This window comes from Gouania willdenowi, chromosome 12, assembly GCF_900634775.1.
Source record: "Gouania willdenowi chromosome 12, fGouWil2.1, whole genome shotgun sequence".
Classification (NCBI taxonomy): Eukaryota; Metazoa; Chordata; class Actinopteri; order Blenniiformes; family Gobiesocidae; genus Gouania; species Gouania willdenowi.
This window is the reverse complement of record NC_041055.1, coordinates 14314681-14335107: the sequence shown is the minus strand read 5'-3', so window position 1 is coordinate 14335107 and position 20427 is coordinate 14314681. Positions and strand designations below refer to the sequence as shown.

The window sequence follows — 20427 nt, the reverse complement described above, 5'->3', positions numbered from 1 at the left end:
ATATATAATAATATACATATATATATTTATGTATATATATGTGTATATTATAGCTTATTATGTATCAAAATACTAGTTTTAGGAGTCGCTGCTTTTACTTCTCAGAACAACATGTAAAGCTCAGTTAGATTATTAATGATTGCACATATTGATCACCTGTTTGTTAATAAATGTCCCTGTGTAGCATTTTGCATCAGCAAATTTAACCCAGAATTGTTTTCCTGGTCAGACTTTATTTGATAAAATTATCTAGATTTATATCATATATCACCATTTTGAGAAAATATATTGAGATATGAGTTTTGGTCCATATCTTCCAGCCCTAGTAGAAATGTTCACAGAATTTAAATGTTATTAAAGGTCGACCTACCAGATTCTAATCACATCATTGTATTTAGTTAATTATTGATAAGTGGGTATTTTAGATTTATTGTACACTTATCTTAAAATATAAGGGATACTGGAGCTTGGTTGAGCGGGTAGGACGGCTCGTAGTGGGCGCCAGAAAATTTCCCTTATTTTCAAATTCAAAAGTTGACAGGTATGTATGAGGCTAACGAGCTGCCTGACAGTGGGTGACGCTACAGTAGCGACAGGCTGCACATTTTCAACAACATACGGTGCAATAGCTTTGCTGATCTTTCACTGGCTAACAGTTTGGTTAAATTCTAGCCGCTGTGGTTTCGGTGGAGGGGCTCACCTCACATCGACTGTGTCCACCAACGCAGGGTTAGCTTAGAGTTTCGCCGATGATTGTATCTTTTGGAGGCAGATTGGAGTTGCTGTTTGTCGCAGTAGATAGAACCCTGGAGCCTGAAAAGCACAGCTTACACTTCACTGAAATGTTTTTGTCTCAATGTTCTACTGAAGTAAAATAGTGCACGTATTTCCACTTTGAGAAGCTTGTCTTGCTTTGGAATTGACACTCTATGATTAGCGCACGTTATAGCAAACAGAGACACGCCGACAACGCTTCTTCTTCTGTTTTACGGTGGTTGGCACGGCATCCACTGTAAGCAAGAAGTACACTGCAGCTAGCCAAGTAACGGACAAAAACACCATATTGTAACAGTAACTGGGTTTATTTCTTAAAAAATATTAGAGTACTAGTTACTGTCAAAGGTCACGATGGTGCGTTATTTGCAACGCGTTACCGCCCAACACTGTCAGAAACTCTCCCGTTACAAATACACTTTTTTAGCAATTAGATCACCACTGCCCCCCTGTCTCTTCTTCAGTGTGTATGCAGAGAGAATGAGTAGCATTTCCTCCTTCTTTATGTCTCCACACAGGTTTGCTTTAACTCTTTATTGCCATTAACTAACAATAAACTAAATATTTGCCTACAATGGCAATAAGGTTCTTGTTCTGGTTCTGACTCGTCATGCATAGATTATGCCAAAATATACACCAAAGGCATAAGATTGTTAAAAACCCTGCTATTATTATTATTAGTAGAAATGAATTGACCTAAAAGCCAACTCCCCAACTGGGTTTCTGAATAACACTTTTCCCAGCAGCCAGTGGGAGGTGCGTTTGTCCCTGTTGAAAATGGATCACATAAGTCAGTTATCCCAAGAAAGCTGCTGGGTGGCTAATTAAATCTGATATGATGAATTGCTCTTCACTGCTACAGAGTCGTGCCTGGTGTCAGATGAGCTCCTGCAGTACCGCCACTTTGTATCTAAGCAGCAGTTTGATAAGGACTTGACAGATGAGCAGGAAGAGGAAGTTCTTTCCCAGTTTACTGCACTGGATCCTGAGAAGAAGGGTCACATTGAATGGTCGGACTTCCTATACTTTGAGTCTCTGGTGGTGCTCAGAACGTTTCGCACAGAGGTATGGACCTATGCAAATAGAATCACTCACTGTATTGTTTGAATCACACATTTCACACTAGAATTTATCTATGGAATCAGAACAGTATCATAATGAATAAAGTCTTGCAGGGTTTTTCATGAATGCACATGCTTTGTTTTGCAGTTGTATTTCAAATTCACAAATGCACACGATCTGTTTCTCACATTTTCTCCACACTTTTAAACCAATTGCAGAGCTACTGATATGTGCGCTTGCGCAGTGTTCAAACAAAAGTGTGGAGAAAATGTAAGAAGTCATTTGATTGGCTGAAAGCAAACACAGCTGATTGGCTGATGAATTTTGTCAATCATCAATTTTATCAGCCAATGGTGACGTTTGTTGACCCGTGATGTGAGGGCAGTCTCAAAATTCACCACACAGATTTCTCTCACAAATGCGCAGAGGTTTCACAGCACAGAAGCAGTTTATAAATGCACATTCAGCAGTTTGCATTATCTGTGGATTTATATTACAAGTGTGCCTCAAAATAATATTTGTGAAGTAGAGCGTGTGCATTTCAGAATTTATATTACAAGTTTGCATAAAATATATATTTGCAAAACAGATTGTGTGCATATGTAAAAAACCCTGCAAGAGTTCATTCATTATGATACTGTTCTGATTCCATATATACCATGTGTTTCTTTAGTTTGAAAATACAGCTTGCTAAGCCATGATTTGTTGACCTTTGGTCACATTTTAATCATATACTGCATCTCAAAAGACTATCGTCTAATGACACTTTACATAGAATGCATCGTTTAAAAATATAAACAGAGGCTGGAATTGTCTAGTATCTTATATTCTCGATTTAAAATCCAGTTGCAGTTGAATGTTCAGTTATTTAAAGGTTTAAAATAATGGGAGTTTAGCCTTGCCTCAAATAGTTAGGAACACCTAACCTGATTACCTAATCGCAATGCTTGGTTACTATTATATTTTCAAAGACTACAAAGATAAAATTAAGGTAAATACAGAAAAGAGACTTAGTCAATAAATTGACAAATTATTCATGGGTTGGCACGATATACAAAGATCACAAGATGAGATTATTTGACACTGGACTCATAATGATACAGGATGACATTTCTGAACAATGGCAAAACACATATAAATGACAAAACAATGCAGTTGGAAAAATACATTAGTTTGACTGGCTCTGGGTATGACCTTTTCAACTCAAGCGCAAAACATGCCAATCAGTAAATACAATGCAAAAACAGTGGTTGACAATTCATGCCAGGCTAAAATTATAACCAAATTTTGTCATCATCATGACATTCTTCAAAAAAAAAATTAATGTGTGCATTAACTTTGCATAAATTTTTTTTTTTAAAAAAACAAACTAGAACTGTCGACGTGCTGGGATTTCAGATATGGACATTCTTCTTTTTCAATAATATTGAAGCAATTGAGAAATTTGGACATTGACTATGTCTATTGCAGCTCAAAAGACTCGCTTGGGACGAATGTAACAGGGATGGAAAGGTACCGCTGACCCTCTCGCAAAATCGCGATATCACTTATATAATCGATGATATATCTTATGACGTTTCCATATAGCAATATTTTGTCACGCAATATATTGTCCTACACTTCATTTATATTGTAACTAATTGTACCTACATGTGTGTCACTCAAAGTCTGTGGGCAAAACTTGGCCCATCATAGCATTGGTAAAACATTGTAACACCGTAATAGTTCCAGTGGTAAATGTTTTGTTCCAACAGGTTCTCTAGTATCTGTTGTAGTTGTGATTCATACTTACAAATATAATAATACACCTACTTACAAATACACCTAAAGTACGGCTCACTTAAACTTAAACTGGGCTGATTGTGGCCCCTAAACTAAAATTAGTTAAACACGTTTTAAAGTGCATGTTTTCTATGTAGCTTGCTGTGTGAGAGGGACTCTGGGGTGACAGAAGGTAAAGCAGCGCTTGAGGATCATGTCATGGCAGTAATGTGATTGAGAACAATTGAATAAAGAAAACAACAATAATCCTCCCAGAGAAAATCCTTGAGCCTGGTCCCAAAATAACATCCTCCAAACAATAAAAGGTGAAAGAGTGAGTGTGAGGTTTAAAAAAGGTTACCTAAGGATGCCTCATTCCAAGCTTTTTTGGATCTGCTTTCTGTAGAACTCACTGGTTCGTCTGTTGACTGCCAAGGAGAGAGACAAGGCCAGGACAGTGTTCCAGGGCCTCACCGAGGATAAAGATGGTGTGATCACAAAAGCAGACTGTCGCCAAGCCCAGCAGTCCTGGTTCCACAAGCTCAACAAGGACTCCCAGTTCTGCAACGTGAGGCAAGTAAAGCTGCACACCAATTGGCAGTTGTTTTGGGTGAATGTGAATCCCATCTGAGATTGAGACTGTAAAGAAAATGTGAGCCAGAGCAGAAAAAAGCAAGGACAAAGCAGCCAGATGAGCTTTGTTCTAATCTAGTTTACATCTGTCTGAATAATTTCACGTCCACACTCCCCACTAGTTATTTTACAGTTTTACAAGAAAATAAACAAATCATAACATCATATTTCACATAGTCCCTCCCTGTAATATATTCAGTTTTATCAAGTTTGGTATGGTAGTACTGATAAAAGACACCCAACCTGGAACATGTTTATGATCTTAAAAAACTTTAGGTTATTTATGGTACATTACCCCGGTACTATCAGTAATATGAGTGAGATGTTTCACTATGGGATATACGCCTCCGCGTCATATCACAGAAGCCCTTTCTCATAAAGCAGCGAGTCCATCTCCCCCCTTTGGAGGAGAGAGATGCCGCTTGTCCACTGAGAGGGGTCCGCACTGTGGTACGCGGAGGGACTGTGCTGGCGCCCCCGGGGGAAAGGACTAGCGCTCTCCCCAGGGTGCAGCACGGCGTTGGAGACACTACCAACTCCCCCAACAAGAGGGAACAGCGGGCGTCTCTGCCACAGCCGGGGCCGTGGGCTTCCTGGGCCAACCAAAGGCACCACTTTGACCCGCCGGTTGTAAAGGCCAGGGCATGGACAGTTATGAACTTTTAAACTACGTGCCCTGAGGAGATGGGAGTCAGGACCGGGGGCTTCCTGGGGAGGCAGAGCCGAAGACACCTTCCGAGATGACGGGCATGTCCAGAATGTCTCCTTCAGGTCAAGCCAGCAGGCCCGCTCCAGGCTTGGTTTCTGGGAAGAAACGACAGGAGCCCAAGGAAGCAGGTGCGTAGCAACCAGCGGGTTTACTGGAAGCATGCAGAGCAGGCCCAGGCCCTCCTAGCTCTTCTTCCCTGCCAGGGAAGAAGAGCTAGGTACCCCTGTTGGTGAACGGCCGGTCCATCCAGGAGTGCGCCACCTCATCCAACAGCTCCGGGAAGATGGGGAGCAGCTGTCACACTGGAGGGGAGAGGCTGGGGTGCTTCCCTCCATTCCCTCTGTGGAGGTGGCAGAGGCGGTGCCCAAACCAGGGTGAAGAAGATGTTGTCATCCTCCTCGTCCTCTGAGATGAGTAATTCCAAGGTCACGTCATTATCGTACCCACAGTCCAAATCCAGAATGTGCTCTCCGGGCGGAGGGACAAAGGCAATGTCGGACTGTGAACCCCAACGGGGCCTAGCTCAGGTGTCCATCTCCATCTTTTCCGCAGCAACAAATTTGGTGTCGAGAGGGGTTCCTCGTCCGCCAGGCTGACCTGTTGTGCCAGTTGCCTGTGGAGGCTTTTCATGATGAAGGTGGCGCAGTGGAGGCAGGACAGGGGGGCGTCCAGGGCCCGCTGGGCATGTTCCAGCCCGAGGCACCTGGAGCAGAACTGGTGCTTGTCACGTTCAGATTTCTTCTTCCCACAACTGCAGAGGTGGGCCCCCATGCCTTCAGCCCCTCCGGTGTGTGGGGCATTGACTTCCATTCTTCCTCTCTGTGCTGGGGTGCAGCAGGAAGAAGAAGCTAGCAAGTAGCTACTAGCCGCTAAGCAAGTGGAGGCAGACAACTTACGCCTGGTGACCGCATGGGGTAGCGAGAGCTGTGGCGTGACTGTGGGGTGGCGTTGAGTGTGCAGGTGGAGAGGCTGAGCCAAAGACTGGGGTGTCAATGGTTGGTTCCTCCTCGACGGCCGTGGGGGCACAGAAAAAAGCACTGGTTGACCTAATGGTCACAGGGAAGGATAGAGCAGTAGAGTCCGTTGACGGAATTCGAAATAGGGTCCACCTGTGGACAGTCGAGCTCCAGCTGCGAGAAGCTTCCTGATGAGAGGTTTTTTTAATGTTAATGTATTCTCCACCCACTCTAGTTATAGGGGGTAGGATGAATACATTTCACCAGCCAATCAGGTTGGCTTTATGAGAAAGTGCTTCTGTGATATGACGCGGAGGCGTATATTCCATAGTGAGACATCAAAACAAAACAAAACAGTTATTTTCTTTCTTTGTCTGCATTTGCCCTCATAGATCAACGGTTCTTAACCTGGGTTTGATTGAACCCAGGGGTTCGGCTGGAATCAAGACACATGTAAAAATGTGTAATACAAAATTAATTTTCATGATAAAGAAGTGTATTAAAAGATAGATTATGACAACAATGTTACATTTTCAAATACATAAAAATTTTAATTAATATTAAAAAAACATTTTAAACTAAGCAAAAAGTATGCTGGGCTTACGTGTGTCCAAATAACATATACTTGTGCTTTGAAGAAATCATGTTTTATTTTTTTCCAATCACAAAGGGTTCGGTGAATGCACTGACAAAGCTTGCAGAGTGCAGTACCTTCAATAAGGTTAAGAACCACTGTTATAAATTGACACTACATGTAGTGCAATCTTTTTGCCACAACTATGCATGTCTTTTTCTTGCAAATTTTAAATTAGTGCATTTATTTTATTGCACAATTGTTATCGTCACCATTCCTCCCTAAGAAAAGAAAACCTAATTTTTTTTAGGAGGTAAAGAAGTAAAAAGAGAGCAGATTTCCACCTGATTGAGGGGAGAAAATAAAAGGGTAAAGGGTTAGGAGGACAGAAGAAGAGATAAGCTATTTTGGTTGTTGTACTGTTGGTATCATCTGATGCTACTGTTGAGTAGATGAGTGAAATCTCTTGTGCCAGTGTAGTGACATATGTTGAATATTTAGTGGAAACTAGTGGCGGCTGGTGCATTTTTTTCCAGGTGGGGCTACAACTCCAAAATAGATATTCATCAAAAACAGGTTTTGTGTAGCTTTGAACAATTAAGTAAGGACAATTGCACTTACAGAACTGCTTTCAAACTAACCACATTTATTGCCATCCAACCCATAAACATGCAAGAACAAATATAGTATATAGTAGTAGTATATACCAGTGGTTCTCAAACTTTTTTGGTTCAAGTACTCCCTTTCTCTCATTTCTAAATCCATGTACCCCCTCAGAATACTACAAAAAAAACTATAGATCATAATGATGGTTTGAATGAGTAATAACACACATTTTAAATAATCTCATTTTGTAAATAAGTAGAAAGAAACAGTATTTAGTGCTTCATGAATAGATTCATTTCTTTAGTTTTTATCATTTATGGTCATCTCCCTCCTGATGTGGGACCAGGAGAATTCTGATGTTTTTTCAGTGTTCTAATCAGTATAATTTCTATCATCATGTTGTGGCTTTTCTGTGTTAATGTGTGTGTTTCTGGTTTCATTTTGTGTATTTTGTTTTTGTGTGTGGTTGGTATTATTTAAATTATTCCATCTCAGTCTGCTTCTTATGTCATTTTGAATGTTTTTCTGTTTTGTTTTTGTAAATGTAGCAATGTGTCTTTGTTGTCGTTTTGTGTGTTGCTGGTAATAGTAAGTATTTTAATCTCTTAGTGTGTGTTTTTGGTGTCATTTTGCAGATTTTGTTGTTGGTTGTCTGTTCTTTTTTATTCAGTATATTTTTCTCTTATTTGGTGTTTTTATTATTTTTTTGTGAATTGCTGGTAATATTTAGTAGTATTATCATTTTGAACTAAATATATAAACTTTATAAAACCCCATATTTTTAATGCTTTCATTTGTTAATTTTCCTTCTCTTTCTCTTAAGTACCCCCTGTAGTGCCATTGCGTACCCTTATGGGTACACGTACCCCAATTTGAGAAACACTGGTATATACAATAGTGTGAGTGAGTGTGTTTCAGGGTTATTATACTTCTTGAAATTTAATTTGTTTTGTTTTTTTAATTTTGTTTTTCAGATTTTGCCTTTTTTCTACAGTTATAGTTAGTTTAACAAGTAATTCAATAAAAATGGGGGTGAAAAATTTAGTTAGTTCCAAAATTTTCTTTGCCTTCTCTGAAAAGTGCTTTAAATGGCTCCTACCTGTCTTTTTCCATGCTGAGTCAGCAGGTAGGCAGGGAAAGCAGAATTATTTAATTTCTCTTTCTTCATTTTGCATTTCCTTCTACCGTCCCACGGCTTCGCCTGTGAAAGCGACTTTATGACAGACCACTGTGACATCAGCCCCTTCCATGGCGGGAGGAAGGTGTTGTGTAAATGTTCCGGCCTCATTCAACTCTACACAGCCTCAGCGTTTACCTGCGCCCAGAGACTCTTAATTGACTTGTATTGAAGAGGCGTTACTGTGAATGCACAACTTTGAACGAGAGTGGACGGTAAAGATTTTTGCACCCCAAGGAGGAAACACGTCACCAATCAGACGAAACAACTTCACACATCATCATTATCTATATAATATTTATTCTGATTATCATAATACAGATATACATTTGTTTCGTAGTGTTTTTAATTCAATATAATTTTTTGTTATTTCCTATGTCTCCCTCAAACAAACACGGTGAGTGGTGGGGCGGCGCCCTAGCGCCCTCTATTGGCCAGCCGTCACTGGTGGAAGCATTGCAATGAGCAAAGAGTGAACAGGGGAAGTAGATGTGTACTTACAAGTGTGACAGAGCTATTTGTTGGTAGCAAACATTTCTATTATGTCACAATGAGAACGGTCACAAAGCTCCAGGTATGTCTGTACAGATGTGCGAGACCAGCAATGCAGGTGACCCCAGAGGGGAAACAAACCCATTTTCTAATAAAACATACCGCACGCTGACCCATGATACAAGCGCTTTCACACTTCATACATCTGTCACCTTGAGCATTCATAAGTTGTCCTTGTCATTATCACACTGACCACGCATCAAATCAGTTACAAATCAAATCAATCTAAGGTGAACTCCTTGTTTCTATTTGTGTGTGTGAGTGTGTGTTTAATCATCTCATGCCTCTCATCCATTCACCATGCGGTATCTCCCACAGACTCATGGGATTCTGCTCTCCTATGAATTGTGGGTGAGTGTGACTCAATGCTGCATGGTTTGTCCCATTTTTTTTTTTTCACACGTACTACACGCCCTCAAGCAGTCTGCACTCTGAGACAGACTTGTAATTAGAATAATCGTGTAATCCACCTTTGCATGAGGAAATACACAGAAAGAAAAACAGGAAAGAGACATTTCCTAAATGGTCAATTCTAATAATTGAGGCTTTAGGAAAAAGTACACAAAGGAAAATGCATCATGATCATTAGAAAGCAATTAAATGTCAAAATTAGATTGACAGTCTGTCAGAAGCAACCTGCTCTGAATGTAAAGCAGTAATTATGTTTAACAGTAAAGCTTTTGACCTTTAAGCTCCAATAAGTGTGACTCTTAACATTTTCAATTGATATTACATGATGTGCAACCTCATGTTTTTAGCGGATGTAGTAGTCAGATATGGCACTGGCTGAATTTTTATTCAAAAAAAGGTTGAAAGCGATCAGAAATCCAATGTTATTGTATTTATACTGTGCTTCAAACAAAAAGGTTACTTTACTTTTAAAAACATTACAAAACATTTAAGAGACTCCCCCTAACCAAACCTACCCATGATTTCCTCGTAGACCCACCTAACCTTGACTATCCCGGCTGATAAAACCACCTCAACGCCCCGTAAACCAACCCCAATGGTTGTAGAAAATCTCCTTCACTGGTTTCTGGATGCTTCGGTACCGGGCCATCCTACCGATACAGCCATTAGTATCATCTATAAATGTTGGTGTGTATGTTCTCTTTTATTTGCATTTTATTGTTGATTTATTAAAAGTTATTGATCTGTGGATCTCAGCCTCCTGTTTGTTTGGTGGGCAGGGCTTTAGAGGCTCTTATGATGCTAAAGGTTGCCAACCCCTGGTCTACACCATGAACTCTTTACGGTCCACAGACACTACCTTTGCTGAACTTCATGGGCAGCAACATGCCTCTGCTGCATCTAGCTTACTACAGGAATAATAACAATAACGGAGGCGAAAGAGACTTTGTATGTCAAATCTCAAAGAAAAAACCACCCGCCGCTCCAACCACCCCCTCTGTGGAATGAAATGATGCAACTCAAATTTTTGTCAAATCTTTAGTCAAAAACTATCGAGTCCCGTTGGCAAATGTGTAGGGACACACTCGCCAAGAAGATCCCAAAGGGAATGGTAGGATTCTAAAACCAGCAAGTTGTTGTATTCATGCAGATGACATTTGCTTTTGCTATGATGAAACAATTGGACAGTTTTGGTCCAAGTCTGCATTCAAAAGTTCATCCTAATGTTTTTCAGAAATTGTAAACATTTTTCAAATCACTAAATTTTTAATAATAACAATATTAATTAGGGATGTAACGATTCACTCAACTCCCGATACGATTTGATTCACGATACTGGGTTCACAATACAATTCATTTTACAAAATGGGACTGTACACAAATGACTGAAAAATATTCCTCTATTTTTTTGGGAAAATACTGTACTATTTTCCTTTTATTTTTCATTGTCAAAAGAATCCCTTGATAAACTATTCAAAACAATGCAATTTAACTAAAAATAAATCTTGAATGAAATAAATAAAGGAATAATACAAATGAAGAAGAAGCCTAATAGTTTAAATTCTGGTTCTATAGTAAACACTGCAAAACTGCATAATAGTTGCATAATAATTATTTTTCTTTTTAAAAGTGCAACTGAAAACGTATTTTGTGACTTAACAATTGGACTTAAACTTAAAAAAACAAAAAAACAATCATTTCACTGTATTTACATCAGATATTTGTTTGGACCAGCAGAGGGCGCTGGTAACCCAGTGGTCGGATGGCATGCAGAAATTCTAGCAGTGAAGAAGAGATGCTATGCGCTAGCACACAGAGCTAATAGAAAAACGTGACTCTTACAGATATACCCGTAATATTACAGATATTCTTTCGGTGCTAAAGGGTTAAGGAATCATTTATGAACATGTTTAAGAGTAGAAGGCGGCCAGAAAGAAAGTAGTAGCAGATTCCGCCCGCCGCCAACACTTCTGGACAAGAGAAGGATAAATATATATAGCGCCCTCTGCTGTTTAAAAAAAGTACTGTGATTCAATTTTCACAATATCGATGTGTACCGTGTGATACCTATGAATCAATTTTTAACTGCCTTACGATTAATTGTTACATCCCTAATATTAATACATTGGATTTATATAGAACTTTTTTTTTTTGACTCAAAGCGCTTTACATTGCATTATTCTTTCACTCCACACCCAGTGGTGGTAAGCTACTGTTGTAGCTACAGCTACCCTGGGCAGACTGATGGAAGCGAGGCAGCCATGGTGCACCATTGCCCTTACCGATCACCACCGACACACCACATCCATAGCAAAGTGGGTGAAATGTCTTGCCTAAAGACACAATGACAGACACAACTAGAGCTACTGCCACCCCACTGTGCCACCTGAAATTCTAAGTGGTCTCCCATCCAACTACTAACCAGACACAGCCCTGCTTAGCTTCCAAGATCTGATGAGATCGGGCTATGACAGGCAGGTATGGCCACATTTCAGTGTTTGATATCACAGTTCATATTTCTCTCGTGACTCAAAATTGTTCATGCACATAGTTTGATTATTGTGACTTTAGAGCCGATCCCTCAACGCAGCGCAGCAATGTAGCATCAATCTGAGTTGTCAAAACTGTCCACATGGGGCAATACTGTTGGGTAACATTTTCATATTAAGCCTACTTTTAGCCTCACAGCATAGGCATTTTTCATACTATATATATATATAAAAATGAAAACTATTGAAGAAAAAAATTTATGACAGGCATCTGCACAGAATGTCATGAATAAAGGAATAATGATGTAAAGCTAACAATATTGTTTTTATTTCTCTGATTTGCATTTCTTAAAAACTACACCTGGATGAAATGTGCAGTTACCAGACAAGATTTCATCAGAAAATTTGTTTAACTTCACAAAAAATCACTATCATGGATGCTGACAACTTCAAGAATGTACTGTTAATAAAGAGTACATCTACTTTTGTTCAACAGTGTTTCCTTCTTCTCTCAGGAACTGATGCTTACTGTCCTTTACTGCCTGTTTTCCAGTGAACTTATGTGTATATATCTTGATTTTTATTCCAGTATAAGTCATGTTGGCCCAATATGCGAGAGCAGTCCAGCCAGCTCAGGCAGCGAGAGGAGCAAGACTGATGAGACCAGGTCTGTCTCTGTTCACCTCTTTATCAATGTGTCTATGCATTGATCCACTTTTGTGTGCACATTTTAGTGTCAGGCCCAGCCAATAATAATTTAGAAGCCCAGCATTAGATTGATGAGTTACATACAGTGGACTTGATATTGTGTACTGGCAGGCTAGAAAGCAGAATAATATCTGGTGATAATCGCAGGCTGCAATGATGGGAATTGTGGTTCTCATGTTTCATTGTTTTCTTCAACTATACATTTCCATTCGACTATAACAAGACAAGTAATAAATGCAAACTATCCCAGTAATCAATTACATTTCCAATGAAAAAACTAAAACTATATTAAAAAACTTGAGACTATTTTGCAGTCTGTTATCAACTGTCCTAGCCTTATTCTAGACTAAAGGGCCAGGCTTGTAATAAATATCCAACTGGCTATATGCTACGTATCCTTTCCTAAGTAACTGTATGTTCTTTTGGCATTTCTATGTTCCTTAAACTGAAACAAGGACAAATGATCAAGTTACCAATGTGAATATGCCTCAAAGTCAAAGGACCCTTACAAAAGACCTTGTGAAAACAAAAATCCTGTGTGACATATGGGAGGATACTCTGCATTATGCTTTCCTGATTTAAACAACTTTGTAGTACTACTTAATATAACTAATGCACAAAGCAATAAGCAATTAACATCAGGGATCCACAATTAAGAAGATTTCCCTAATAGACAATTTACACCAATTAGATGCTGCACAAACACTTTCAAACAAGCGAGAAAATAGCCTAATTTTGACGTTTGTACACACAAAATTAAACCATGTAATTCAATTACCAAAGAAGTGTTTTAGAGTGAGTAATGATATAATTCCTGTTTCCATTCACAGGCCAGTGACCTGGGCAGACTTCTTGAAGGAGAGTGCCATTTACATTTTGGCTGCACGGCCCAATAGTTCGGCCATGCACATTAGGATGCCACTATAGCCCAGGATCCTCCTCATGCACCCAGCAGAGAGGACGGCTGTACCCTCATAGATGAGCGGGGGAAGGTAGACATAATGACGCAAAGGTGGCAACAACAAGAAATCTGACGATGCACTGGGATAAAGCGGATCAAGCCATCTCCCCTTCTGTGTGTCACCTCAAACCTTTACTGCCCAAACACAAACACAATGACAACACAAGTGATGACAACCAACATAAAACTGACCACTCTTTTCTCCCTGTGTTTGCTCCAACTTTGAATACATTGTATATGGTCAAACAAACCTTTTTGACGCTCACAATTATCAATTCAAGACTCAACAGTCTTTAAAGATTACAGAACCTTTTTTCAAATGGTTGTAATGGTGTTACACACTGTTTTTAGATCCCATCCTTTTACGTTCATGCTTACGTTAATTGAATTGTGTTCCTCACTATCTAATGTTTATTCAACTACACAAATGCACATGTAACTTTATTACAAATACTATTTAATTTCTGGGGAGGGGGGAATCCTCATCATTAGAACACACAGTATACCAAACAACATTGAATAAAGCTATACATTTGAATGAAGTGCTACACCTACTGTACAAGCATTAATTGTTATGCATTCAAATGCTGTATTTATTCCTGGATCCTATCAATGAGTTTTTTTTCACTCCACATTCCCACCCAAGAATCTGTGTTCTGCTGAAATACTAACTGTGAAAATGATGTTAATTGAGCATTAATCAAAACGCTGCAGGAGATGTGTATATATTGCCACAGTACATTTAGTACATTATGTTCTCGTGTACTTATGACAATTAAGGTGAATACATTGGGTCCTATTGTTCTAATGTGATTATTTACACAGTGAGAATGAGGTAAAGTAGGACCATGGTCATCACTGTAATGACTGTAATGATGTACTGAACAAACAATGAGAGTTTTGGAGCAAATATCCATGCTTTGTTAATGTGCTAATCACTACTATGGTAAACAAGGACTGTCTCAGTTGTTACAAATTGGATGAGGATTTTAATGCACCTGCATTGGCCACTAGAATCACTGTACTTGATATGCTGTAACAAGTGGGACTTCATGTAACGTTTATGCCATGTAATGAAATTTATTTGCCAGATGCTTTGAGTGAATAAAGTACTACGATGATATGAAACAGTCAGAGATATTTGTATTGTTGTGAAAAGGGTTCCTGTATATAACATAAAAAGTGTATAATGTATTACCAATAAACAAAATATGTGCATCCCGTCATTTCCGGACTATAAGGCGCTACTTTTTTTTCCCATGCTTTGAACCTTGCGGCTTAACCAATGACGCGGCAAATTTGTGGATATTTTCCAGTTTACAAACTTCATTTAAAAGAGCTTGCAATTTAGAGTCAATAAGGTACTCTTAAAGCAGGGGTTCGCAACTGGTCTCACCCTGGGGCCCACATTTTGCCACGGTCAGTAAAACGCGACTCACTTTTTTTTCGAATTCAACCAACCAAATTTTGTTTTTCAAAAACAGCTGTTGAAAACACACATATATTCTTTTTTAATACATAAATCTATATATTTTCTTGTGCAACATGCATTCCACAGCATGCCGTTCAAAAGAAAAGTTTCTTTCAAAATCAAAGACAAGCCAACATGAGAGACTGTAAATATGTTTTGTTTTTTTTGACCAACTGTCCGTGACCCACCCAGTACAGGCCCACGACCCACCAGTTGAGAATCGCTGTCTTAAAGTATACACTTAGTAGCCTGCACTAATTGCCAATTCCATGGTTTTGTGATTTTGGTGGTTTATATACAATTCTATAAATTAGATATGTTTTTCCTTAAAAACATCATAAGCCAATTCATGTATCTTGTAAATAATAATAATGAAATGTTATTTAGTAGATTTATTGTAAAATTTCCCAGGTTTTATATAAACTATTGATTAACTTTCTTCTACAACCGGCTAACATTATAGACTTACCAGAGGGAGACGATAGCAATTATGCTAACAAAAATTTTCATCAAACTAGCTGTCAATAATATAAATTAGGTGTTTGAATCTGAATCTCACCTTGGTAAATATGATTTGCACATGATTTAAATACATTGGCTGCCACCTGGATTCAATAAAGCAAATACAGTAAGCAAGAGACTCCCATTGGAAATACTACATGGGTGATTATGTTTCTGCTAGCAACAATTTACCATAACTGATGCAGTGGGTGGCTTTTCACACATTGAACAACTAAAGAAACATTCTGTGGTTGTGAAAAAGCTGTTAATTTGTTTCCATCGATCCATTTTCAGACCCGCTTGTTCCTTTTTTCAGGGTCGTGCGGGTCTGCTGATAACGATCTTTTTGCTGTGAGGTAGAGGTGCTAACCACTATTCCACCTTGCGCCGCCTTAAATTCTTTCAAAAGAGTTCATTTATTGCTATGGATCAAATAGATAAAACATCTAAACTACTAAATTAGGGTTAATAATTGTCCAAAAAATTATTAGGAACTGGAAGGACAATTGGAAAACATTTTTTTCGAAAAAAGAAAATGGTCAGAAAGAAATATTGAATGATTGTGGCCAGCAATTACTTAAACAGTAAATCAAATTGTAAAAAACAACAACTGTAGAACTCACCTATCCATCCATTTTCAGACTTGGTTTGTTGTTGACTCTCAATGTTATGTTTATTTGTGAAAGTAAGAACATTTCCATATGCACAATGTAAAGGGAACTATTAGGCTGCGTTCACACTGCAGGCAAATGTAAGTAAACTTCATTTATGTAGTGCTTTTCACATAGGTCACAAAGTGCTTTACAGTGAACACAATGCAATTCAAAATAATAAGATACACAATCATATAAGCAGCTCTATTGACTCTGGAAAGCCTGTTTAAAAAAAGTCTCCACAGAATCAAGGGAGCGTAAGGACAGAGGAAGTTTATTCCAGAGATGGGGTACAACGGCTTTAAAAGACCCGTCTCCTCGGGTTTTGTGACGGGTTCGAGGGACCATTGGCAGGTTTTGGCCTGCAGACCTCAGACTCCGAGCTGAAGCGTAGGGCTGGATCAGATCAGTGATATAATCTGGAACCTGTCCGTGAAGCGCCCTGATAGTCAGGACCGGAATTTTACATTTCACTTTGAAGTAAACACTGAGCCAAGCGAGAGACTTCAGAACAGGAGTAATATGGTTTCTCCTGTTGGAGCGCGTCGGGAGCCTTGCTGCAGAGTTTTGAACATACGTAGGAGGGTCAGCACCTTCTTATTTAGGCAGGTGAACAGACTGTTACAATAGACCAACCGCAATGACACAAAAGCATGAATTATAGTCTCCAACTCTTTTTGTGAAACCAACTGTCTCAGCTTGGCGATATTACGCAGTTGAAGGAAACAGTTATTAAATAACTGTCTCGAATGTCTTTATCAAAGATAACTCCGAGGTTTCGCAAACTACTTTTACTCAGGTCTTCCAGGTGTTACTTAATACCAGGGATGACACTGTCAGGGGCAACAATTAGTGTTTAAGTTTTCTCTGAGTTTAATTGGAGACTGTTCTCACTCAGCCACTGCTTTACATGGGACAGGCAATCCATTAAAGAGGTAAGTTTGTGGACTTTGGAGATCTTAAACAAGCAGTACAGTTGTATGTCATTCGTGAACAGGTGATAAGACACATCACTGAACCTCTGAATTATCTGTCCAAGAGGGAGAAGGTACAATAAAAACAAAAGTGGCCCTAGGACTGAGCCCTGCAGAACACCCCAGGATAGGTCAGCTGACCTCAACATAATATGACTAAGACACTGAAGCTCCTAAACGTCAGATATGAGGTAAACCACTCTAGGTTTACCTCATTCACACCAGATCGCGCAGCCAATGTACCATGATGCAGTAGTCAACTCTGTCAAAGGCCGAGGACAGGTCTAACAGAACCAGTACGGTACACCTTCCTGAGTCAGGATGTTGCTGGACACTTTCAGCAGTGCTGCTTCAGTGGAGTGGTGCGTCCAAAACCCTACCTGTCGTAGAGGTTGTGTTGCTAAAGGAAGGATGTCATGTTCTCCAAACATCCAAGAAAGGGAGCTTTGATATTGGCTGAAAGTTCTTAAGCTCTGTGCTGTCCAGACTAAATGTGGCCCAAATCTCATTTTTTGGGGGTCAAGTGTCCAGATTGGATTTTTTAAAAGCAGTATGAACACTCAAACCTGACCCATATCTGATTTTTTCAAATCAGATTTAGACCACTTTCATATGTGGTCCTGCATCTTATCTTTTTTAATGCTACCTCAGTGTGAGCGGTCAAGGCTGATTTAATGTGAATTTGATACGTTGGCATCATTAATAGCTGGAGCTGTGACTTTGCTGCGCTGTCCTCTGATCACCATGGAGCAGAGAGGGACAGAACTGGGACAGGCTTGAAGCATCTACTGTTGAATCAATCTTTTTTTCTGCACAAGAACATGGATTATCCTCATATTTGATACCTGGATTATGTAAATAGTTCCACTGTTTCTTGCACGTACTGATGGTTTCCCCTTGCGCTGATCTGTTGTGTTGACAAAAGCAAGCTTACCACTAAAACATGTATTTACAATGTAAATATGTTATTTGTATGAGGAAAATTTAGGTTTTAATTGTTGGTTTCGGGTCGGGCACAGACTAATGTCTGTTGGACCTGTCGGTTTCAGTTTTGCTCTGTCGGGTTCTGTTCAAAGCTTGAAGGTTCAAGTCATAAAATGTGTTTAAAAGCAAAACGGCACTACAAAAATCCAAAACTAAATATTTGTCTCTCTTTTTCTTTCTCCTAGTCCTCTTCTGCACCTGATCATTCATTCTCTGGCTGCACAAAAACTGAGACAAACGCGACAATACGCATGTGGGTCATTTTGGAGCCAGTTCACACTGGAGTCTGATACAGGTCACATTTGAATGGTAATCTGAACGGACAAACAAAAAATCGGAATTGAGCATTAAGGCTTGCAGTGTGAATGTAGCCTTAAAAAAACACCTATCAGTGAGACTAATTGCAAAAAAAAAAAATGCTTTAATTTGCTAGGGAGGATGACTTTTTGACTTTGGAGCAATGCATCAAAATGATTATATATGTTAAGAAGAGCCAGTGTGCAGTACAGTATACACTTGGTTGTCATTCATTTGAAATTGATTGACTGCTTTGTAATTCATGTGAAATGGATTCAGTGCAATAGATAGATTCTGAATCGTGAATTCATTTTAGCCATTATTCATCCGATTTCCATCATTCTACTCTTCATCATCACTGCTCCTCTTCATCACCAAACCTCCTCTTGTGTGGGGTTTGCAGGTTCTCATTTCACACTTAAAACATAAATCTTCAATCGCAGAGCGATACTTCAATGGATTTTCACCATTCAAACTTTGAAATGTGTCAAAAATTCAGCTCTTCATCATCAGCCCTCCTCTTCATCACCAAACTTTCTTTTGTGTGGGGTTTGCAGGTTCTCATTTCACACTTACAACTTAGATCCTTCACTGCTCAGCCATTTTTTAACGGATTTCCACCATTCAAACTTTGACATGTTCAGCTGTTTGTTCACTTTCTGCTCATACTGGGATTTTTAAACATACTACTGTGTGAACTGGACGTCTAACTGGTTTTAATGGTTTTTCCCTTCAAACTGGGATTTTTACACATACTGCTGTGTCAACTGGACTTCCAACTGGTTACACTGGTTTTTCCTTCCATACTGGGATTTTAACACATAATACTGGTATAAACTGGACTTCTAACTGGTTTAACTGGTTTTTCCTTCCATACTGGGATTTTAACACATAATACTGGTATAAACTGGACTTCTAACTGGTTTAACTGGTTTTTCCTTCCATACTGGGATTTTAACACATAATACTGGTATAAACTGGACTTCTAACTGGTTTAACTGGTTTTTCATAGATAAATAATAATAATAATTTTGCCATCAAATGCCCGGTCTCAGTGTTTTTTTTTTTTTTTATAAGGAAACAATGTTCGGATGTTAGAGTTGTCACTTAAGCAAAAAAAAAAAAAAAAAGCTGTAAAGTCACTGACAGGGTTTTTTTTTTTTCAGAAAAAGGCTTTTTTCTCAGCTTTTTGCTCTGAAACTGAAGATTTGTGTAAAACTCACTCTATTCAACAGCTGATTACAAAAGAACAAAACAAGCCAGAAACAAATTATTTTTTTTGATGAAAGTAGAGGCTTCAATCTTTCAGAATCTGATTTCAGATAGTCATAGTAGAACATATTCTGTGGGTCTTTAAAATCAGTCAAAATGCTCAAAAACGGCTGTCATGGGGGGGGGAATCATCATTTTGCAATCATCATTCTCATTGAGGGATCAGATTTAATTAGATTAGATCTTGCATCTCCTTCAACATTAATAACCCAAAGCAGAAGCTGCATTGCCTGTAAAAGTGTAGAGAAAGTAACAGTGGTAATCATCAAGCAAATTGGGGTTAGGTGGTGGCTCAATGAGATTCATGGATACTGCATCTTTTGTTAGTCTATAATTAAAATCAAAAGTTGCTTTCCTCGTGTCACATAAAAGGTTACTTTCAACTAATTGGAAGTTCATATTGTGTTTGGCACATACAGTGTACCTTGTTTTTAAAGATGGCAGGCAAGTTTTAAATAGTAAAGCTTTGGTCAAATAGCATTTTCTTTCTTTCTTTCTTTCTTTCTTTCTTTCTTTCTTTCTTTCTTTCTTTCTTTGATGTTCATCTGTTGCCAGCTAAAAGGGTTGGAGTGAAATCCTTAAATGTGGCTGTTATGTAATTATTTTATAACAAATTCAATAATGCTCCTCTTGACTAGAATAATTGCTCCAATAGATGGGGAGTCAAATGTGAGACTTGAGCTTTGAATGAGTTCAAGGTGATTCCACTCAAATTGGCACACAAATTACTGAGTGAGTGGGAAGGAAAGCATGATGATGCTACATTTTCATCATTTATAAAATTATGAACAAGAGCCATTTTATCTTTAAACAAAGACCTGATACACATAGCTGTACTATTTTAATTATGTGGCAAGTAAAGATTGTTATCTTTTTTGCAATCAGACTCAATGGGTGCGTGA

At 38.8% G+C, this 20427-nt stretch overlaps 1 protein-coding gene across 2 annotated transcripts in view; it reads left to right on the top strand.

Annotated features, from left to right (window-relative positions):
- Positions 1-14501, top strand: part of phf24 (PHD finger protein 24) — a 46568-nt gene extending 32067 nt beyond the window's left edge. Inside the window, exons 5-9 of one of the 2 annotated variants that reach the window (XM_028463451.1) lie at positions 1637-1839; positions 4004-4170; positions 9123-9155; positions 12294-12371; positions 13243-14501. In XM_028463451.1, the coding sequence (XP_028319252.1) occupies positions 1637-1839; positions 4004-4170; positions 9123-9155; positions 12294-12371; positions 13243-13339 (578 nt within the window). In that variant the 3' untranslated portion in view covers positions 13340-14501. The remainder of the gene's footprint in view (positions 1-1636; positions 1840-4003; positions 4171-9122; positions 9156-12293; positions 12372-13242) is intronic. The other variant, XM_028463452.1, reaches the window with a different exon arrangement.
- The last annotated feature ends 5926 nt before the right edge of the window (positions 14502-20427 follow it).